The 7,769-nt window shown below is 38.3% G+C and overlaps 1 protein-coding gene across 1 annotated transcript; it reads left to right on the top strand.

Annotated features, from left to right (window-relative positions):
- Positions 1-27: 27 nt before the first annotated feature.
- LOC140241401 (uncharacterized) lies at positions 28-7,486 on the top strand. The gene is made up of 5 exons (XM_072321132.1): positions 28-82; positions 990-1,320; positions 2,079-2,213; positions 3,378-3,443; positions 4,058-7,486. The coding sequence occupies exons 1-5, from the start codon at positions 28-30 to the stop codon at positions 4,260-4,262; spliced, it is 792 nt and encodes a 263-aa protein (XP_072177233.1). The 3' UTR covers positions 4,263-7,486.
- Positions 7,487-7,769: the final 283 nt, after the last annotated feature.

Genomic DNA, 7,769 nt, shown 5'->3' with positions numbered 1-7,769 from the left:
ATATGATCGCGAGAGGGCGTTTTCAAAATGGCAGCTTCCAGAGCAGGAGCAGTCTCTACCTTCGCTTGTGGTAGATGGAATGGTATTTACTGTTTACTATCTCTTATTCATCAGTTTTACAGGATGTTTTGCCATTTGGTTGCTGGTACTCTGACCACATCATTTATTTCAAGCATGTATGTTCATGTGGCTTGTAGATCGATGACTAACATTACAAGCGAGTGCGATCCGCGAGCGAGCACCACGATGGCTATGCACGAGGACGAGGTCGAGGCTGGGGCTACGGCTAGGCCATACATACATGCCTACATGCAAACCAATGTTATTTTTCTTCAGTGTCCCTCATGTCCTGTTAGTGCTTTTGAATAATTAAATCCTGTGATTGTATTGGTGTCAGCGTGTACAGTCTTAAAATTATCTGTCTACCTGAAATTCAGAAAGCTTAGGCTTTGGTAGACAGGCCAAATGTCTAAAAGAATATGTTATCAATTAGCATCCCGTTTGAGTTTTTTTTTTCTCTCTCTCTCTCACTCTCTGAGTCTTGTTTTTTTCTTTTCTTTTCTTTTTCAATAAGAGAGCCTTGATACATGTGTCCTGAATAGTTCTCTGTGTACCACTGGGTTGTTTACAGAACTGCAGCAAAATCATACTCTTCATAGCCTAGCTCTGAGCTCTGCTGTCTGTACCCATAAAATTCAAACATGTTTGCTGGTTGTTGCTGAACAAGCAAGAATCACATCCGGACAGTTGAATACCGGTAGTTGTTTTTCACTATCTTCCCCAGATGTGAATTTGACTGCCAGCACCACATAGAAATAAGCAAGATAGGCAATGAGTCCTTTTGAGAGAAATAGTTTGCTCTCTTTGAATTGCATTTTAAGCATATATAAACAACAATACATTTGCAATATTTTAAAGACAATGTGCCCTCTTGAAAAGATTATGGTATAATACTCTTGTTTTCTGAACAATTTGCATTTCACTTTCAGCCCAAAACATTCAATCCATCCTGCTCTCATCATGGTGGTCATTAACGAGGGGAATACCAATACAGGCGAGTCAACGATGTCTACAAACCTCGGCTGCCAGCCAAAATGTTCCGGTACCATCAGTGGGTGGACACAGACTACGCAGTACATTTGGGCAGCAGGTTTGGACTTTTCAACCTTGTCGCTCATCGTTCCCCAAATCGGATGGTGCTCTGTCTGCAATATGCACCAGACTGAACTCCCTGAATCTTGAGAGCAGGCTGGGTTCTGCACAACCACTGACTAGCCTGGTATTGAGCAGACCTCTCACTGGCGCACTGTATCCATTGCGGTGAGTGAACCAGTTAGAAAAAACTCTGGGTTGTTTTGTTTGCATGGCCTTGTCAAGATTTGACAGTAATTGTATCAAAGTTGACTAGCTCAGTAATGTTAAGATGAACCAAGTTTAGTTTGAACATATTTTGTTTGTTTGTGTGTTGGGTTTTTTTTTTTTTTTCAAAAGGATTTGAATTGTTGAACAGGCATGATATTTCAGTAAGAACTGATTTAGAATAGACATCATGTCAACCTGACATCGCACACTTTGTAGATTACGATTCACTAAAATATACCGTCTCTCCCTTTCTCTCAATATTTGTTCCTGGATCTGTTAATGCTACTCATGAGTAGATATCTTTTCTTCAAAAAAAATAAAATAAAAAAGGTAAACAGATTGAAAAAGCGTAATGATAATGATTATGATAGTAATCTGCACTCAGAGTGGATTGAAAGTACAGTGTATATTGTGTTATTTCTTTGATTTCTCATTAAATTTGGTCATGATTTTCCGGATCACATTGGTCAGTAAAGCATGGCATCTGTGAACTTGGATGTAGGGTACATCCTTTTGAGAGATGCTTTAATCTTACAGGGTAACTTCCACCATGCTGTTTAAACTTTAAAAAATCTTTGCAAATTTATGTTTGGAGGACCTGTTGTAATCATCTTAGGGCTACATGTTGCCTTTCTTGCCTATATCCAATTGATTTATGTGAGATACATATATGTTAAATAACTACTGTATACCCACTTCCTTGCATTGGCCTACAGCACAGCACCGGCAATTGTATCTACCAACCCAGTTCTCGCCCAGCAACCTCACAGAACTGTGGTGCGGTTCAGCAAGGGGAAAGGGAAGAAGAAGACCACAAGAGCTGTGGTTGATCGATTCATGAGACTGGCCAAGTATGTTAGGAACATCAGGGTGGAAAACATTCAATCAATTCAATGGAATAAAAAAGATAATGCATACATGTATCATGTAATGCCATGGAAATCATGGTCGTGGTGATAATGGCTTTTGTTTCATAATGGAAATTCATGAAAAACTCTCCTGATCTGAGGAAGAAAGAACTTTGAGATGTGACTTAACAATTTGCTCAATAAGCAAAGCATAATGACATTGTTTTGTTTTAATGATATGGCAGCAGTATCTACACACACACACACACACACACACACACACATGTTTGATTATATGACAAAGGCATGTATAAGATACCTCAGAATACAAGCAGCACATATCAGATCATATCTTACATGCATTTTATATTTGTGTATATGAATAAGTCATGTATCTATCTATGTACAGTACACAGACAGACTTTCAGTTGTCAATAATGGCACATTCCCAATCACCTAGGCCCTGTTTCATAAAGCTGTACTTGCAGTTACGTACAACTTTATGAACGACTTAAATATGGCAAACCAAGTGGGTTTTGTAATCATTGTTAATTTCAATAGCTTAAGTTGAGATTTGCAGATGATAATGATTATTCTTACATTTTAACACATGTTTTTAGTTGAAAGTGTATTTCTGCCCCAATGTAGATGAAATATTGACATACAGTTGTATTTTGTTAAATGTAAGGGGGAAAAAAATGGGCACACATATTGGCACTTCATATTCCAGTCATTTGTTAAGTCATGCGTAACTTTATGAACAGCTTTCTGAAACAAGGGCCGTGGTCATTCAATAAACTGGTGGGGGAAAAGTGGGTTATAGTTGTGAAATGACAACAGATCAGTCAACATAAAAATGTTCTTTGGTAGTCATATACTTTGAACATGGACAGTCTGTAATCTCTTCGCAAATAACACAAATCTTATACTTTTGGCTGTCTGAGATACAAATAGCAGAGTAATGATGAACATTTTGTCCACAGCAGTCTTGCCATGAGCTCAATTCATTTATTTTTGTCTGCCTGAAGCTACAGCATAGTTGAAACTAGTCACTGCAGCTTTGTGTATCACTAGGAAACTCACTGTCAGACATGCACACACCCCACCTCCCTCAAATAACTCTTCCTTTATGTCTGTTTTCCTTGTTTTCCTTTTTTCCACAAACAGTGGCTTATGGGTGCGCACTCAGGCAGGGAGGGCCAAGAAACTGTGGAAGAAGTCAAGACGACGAAGGTAGAGTGTTGTACTGACATAATAGTGTTCTTAATGTTTTTAACAATGCCTTGCAAGTGCTCTCAAAAAGACAATAGGTAAGACATGTATGTTTCAGTGTTTTGTTTTGGATTTTTTTTTTCAGTGGAGAATATTTTTGATCTAATACAAAAAATTGTAGCGTTCATGAAGAAATGAATCAAATCATTGAAATTCATGAACACAATTCATTCAGCATTCTTATTTTGCATTGCTCAGCCCAACGTTAGTGTGACTTGATTATTGGTAGTCATAACAATAGTGTCCAAAACATATTTTTACAAAAGATCTACTGATAAATATTAATACATGTATATATGCCAATATAAGAACTTGCACAGGTGAGAGCTTGCTCTGTTAGCAATATTGTTTCTGGAAATTTTTGCACTCAGCTCATAAGATATGTAGGCCAAAGGGCTGGTGCTTCCAAAACCTAGTCTATCTACTTGTGGCAGAGGTATTTCGTTTTAGTCAGACTTTGTCATTTTAAAGCCCTATCAAACTTCTTCCTGATTCTCCATATCAGCAAACTCTTGTGCAGTTCAATTTGTTTTACATATCTATATTTTGCGCATCTCAAAATGTTCATTCTCCAGGCAGCGTCTGAAGCAGCATGTCTTCTGCAACAAAACTCAATCCAAGATGCTGGACCGCATGGTGTGCGGCTACTGGAAGAAGAGGCGGTACTTTGTGGACGACCCCTACGAGAAGTACCAGGAGCGCAACTTTAATGGCTACAAGATGTACCTGCCTCAGAGCAGAACTAAGCCAGGACGACCACCTCCATCGGTGAAATTCTGAGGACTTGTGAACCTATCTGATGGAGTTTTGAGGGAATATTTATCTGTCACTGTGACTCTTTAACGATCAAGCAGATTTAAAGGGGCATTCCGGACGATTTTCATAATTTCACATCATGTAGTACATAAATCAACAGCTTCATGTATAGATTTGTAGAATTTATTGTGGTTCTTGAGCAGAGAAACAGTACTTTCAAAAACCTTAAACAAATTACACTGAACAAAGATGATGACATAGGAGCCTCACATATCTCAGAAATGTAGCAGTGTCATTCCATTACAATACCGCATGCTTGCAAGCTCACCTGTGTGTAATCTATGCAGGCCTTCTTCTTTTGAGCTGCTTCCTTGAGCCACATCTCATGCATTCTTATGGTGAGGCTGCCATGTCATCATCCTTGTTCATTGCAATTTGTAATAAACTTCGAAAACATTCTTATTTTTCATCCCAATCATCATAAATCCTCAAACTCTGTACCCAGTATAACTAATTTATATATGTTCAAATGTAAAAATTTGAAAATCATCCGGAGGTCTCCTTTAATCATTGCTAATCCCGGAGAAGGAGAAAGCCTGAGAGAGGGAGAAAGAGAGAGAAAGTAAGGAAGAATGCTGTAAAATCGGAAACTTTTGCAAATTGGAGATGACATCGTTTTTCACGGCATGAAACTTTGGCAAATTCCACTGGCATTAAATGCATTGTGTAAACAAAAACTAACATGCATTTTACTTTCGTTAGTCTTGGCTCCTCGTGAAATTGGCGAAACTTTGGCAAATTCCACTGGCATTAAATGCATTGTGTAAACAAAAACTAACATGCATTTTACTTTCGTTAGTCTTGGCTCCTCGTGAAATTGGCGAAAGTTTCATTGCACACAAAAATTTTTTGTTTTACAGTAACATGTTCTAGTGAATGACTAATAAGGATTTCTAGATTGATTGCAGAACATGCAAAAGCTATGGTAGGGACATACAGGTGCACATCTTTGTGACAGATGTGTTAATGTTTTCTCTTCGATGGAAACGAATTGGGGATGGATCATCCTGTATAGAAGATGAAAATGATGCATAGGCTATGCAGTGGCATTGCTTCAAACTGAAAAAGAATCAGATTGATCTTCACAAGTGCATATCACGCAGCACGAAACATGAGTGGACTTTAAGTGGACCGCTTGGAGAGCGCTGAAAGGGATGTTTGCGAACAGTTTTATATATGGGAAGGTACCACCGGAGTCTTTGTGATACATTCATATGAAAGTGTGTTGCCCACGATTGATGTCAGAGGGAAGAAAATACTCTTCACTGAGATTCATATGCAGGGGAATATATTTAGTTGATTAGGCCTAACCAAAGAGTATAGAAGCTACGCTAAGAGGGTATACTTTTGCGATTTCGCACGCAAACGGGTGTAGTATGCCATGGAGCCCTGCGCGCCCCTCATGGAGCCCAACGGCGGCCATTTTAGTATCAAAACCGCGATCTTCTTAACACGTAAGCCTATGGAGAAAACCCTACCTTCCTTTCATTTTCTTCATTTTAAGAAAAAACACAGCGGTAGAATTGTGTTTCAGGCCTCAAAATATCAGCAGAAGTTTATTTTCTGTCGATACGTTAAAAAAGATTTGAAGAAATGTCATTACTTTTTAATCTGTAGTCCTTCAAAGATTGTATTTGAGCCGACAAACGCCGTCTACCTCTTTCTCTCTCGGTCTACTTTAGCTCAAACTTTGTGGGACTGCATATTGGAAAATAAATGACATTTCTTCAATTGCATTTCATGGTTAGACAGGAATGATACTTCTGTATGACAAAACGAAGTCCTAATTACATCTTTTCCCCTGTATGCGCCCTAAAAAGGGGGAAAATGAAAGGCAGACAAACGTCACTACTATAAAATCTGGGTTATGATCATATAAAATATGCCCTCTATCGGTCATTCAGCTAATGGCGTCAGTTTTTCGCCCATGAGCGTACTACGCGAAATCGCGAGAGTAAGCCCTCTTAGCGTAGCTTCTATACTCTTTGGGCCTAACCTTGTGTTCTTGATGATTTTGTGTATTGATGTAAACTTGCAATCTCCTATGGCCATTTATGTTTTCCCATTAAAGGTCCCATGAAAGGCATAATGTTGATAATATCTGGAGTGCCTGTTTTCAGTCAGATCTATACAGTGACCACTCGAGGGAAACCAGAAAGATGGCTTTTGTAGACGGGTTGCTGCTGTTATTGACAGATTTTTTTTTTTTTTTAATACATCATCACTAATGTAAGTCCAATCTGCAGTATTGAAATCAATTGAGACAAGATAGTAAACTATGTCATGGGCAATATTTGACTATGTGTTCAATATTTTGCTTGGAGAAATTTGACTTAAAGCAAAATTTAATTTTTGTGACTTTGACTCATGCAGAGTTGACTGTATCTTTAATATACATCGCATTCATGTCTACATATATGTGAGTGCAAATGGTCATGATATTTTATCCATTGTCATATCTCAAAAATAAATGAGTTCAAATACAGTGCATTGTTTTTTGTTTGTTTTTTAATCATTGGTTAACAGTTTGGTTGGCCCTGCAAATATAGCTGTTTTGTAAGATGCAGAAGAATTTGGAGAAAGATAATAACTAGTGTTGTCTGTTTGTATTAGTTCAAGTGCGCTATATGCATGCGGATTGGTGTTCCAAATATTACATCCATGAAACCTTATCGACTGTTTTGGGGCACGAGTTGTTCGGAAACAAAATGGATAAATATTAGATTGATGCCGTGTGTCTTTTGAGTGAATTTCATTACAACATTTGAAATAATTCGTAAAAACATATAGAAATTTATTATGAATGAGCTTATGCATAAAAAAAAAAATCCAAACCAAATCAGACCAAGCTAAGTCGCCGAGGCAGCGAAATAGATCATGGGCGTATTGTGTATGCGCATGGGATGTGAGCCATTACAAAGACGAATAACCTGCTTGTTGTTGTTGATGTGTTTGAGTTGTATTATGAATATTTGCGCCTTCTGAGTGACACCATTAGTCTCTTTAAAAGGCAGGAAGGTGCACAACCCCATATGAGGTTACAGTAGTTATAGTAAGGTAATATAGAGTTGTTGTACAGTGCATGCAAGGCATTTAATTATAACATTATAGTACGTATCTTATGCATAACACCGATATTCATGCTTATCTTGCGGGAAATATACATGTATTACTGGCCCGGGATAATTTCTGATCAATAATCAAACCAAGGAAACTGACATTGTCAACCTGTGAAATATCATCGTTATTGAGTTTTAGTTTTACATCTGCAGAGGCAGTTTTATTGTCAAGCCCACCGGAGGTGTGGGGAGACTAAGGGATTGCCTGCGGCGTCTGTCCGTCCGTCGTCCGTCTGTCATCCGTCCGGCAACCGTCCGTCGTCTGTCCATAACGCTACAAAAACTTGAATAACTCTCTACTGAGGATTTCAATTTCAATCAAACTTGGAGGGAAGAGTGGTTATACAAAGTT

The sequence above is a fragment of the Diadema setosum genome, chromosome 18 (assembly GCF_964275005.1).
Source record: "Diadema setosum chromosome 18, eeDiaSeto1, whole genome shotgun sequence".
Classification (NCBI taxonomy): Eukaryota; Metazoa; Echinodermata; class Echinoidea; order Diadematoida; family Diadematidae; genus Diadema; species Diadema setosum.
This window is presented reverse-complemented; position numbering and strand designations above follow the sequence as displayed.

What these genes read in the sequence shown, in the direction of transcription:
- LOC140241401 (XM_072321132.1), top strand. Translation starts at nt 28, where the DNA reads ATGGCAGCTTCCAGAGCAGGAGCAGTCTCTACCTTCGCTTGTGGTAGA. An exon ending in GGCGCACTGTATCCATTGCG is followed by an intron (nt 1,321 to 2,078) that starts GTGAGTGAACCA and finishes ATTGGCCTACAG; the next exon opens with CACAGCACCGGCAATTGTAT. An exon ending in AAGAAGTCAAGACGACGAAG is followed by an intron (nt 3,444 to 4,057) that starts GTAGAGTGTTGT and finishes TTCATTCTCCAG; the next exon opens with GCAGCGTCTGAAGCAGCATG.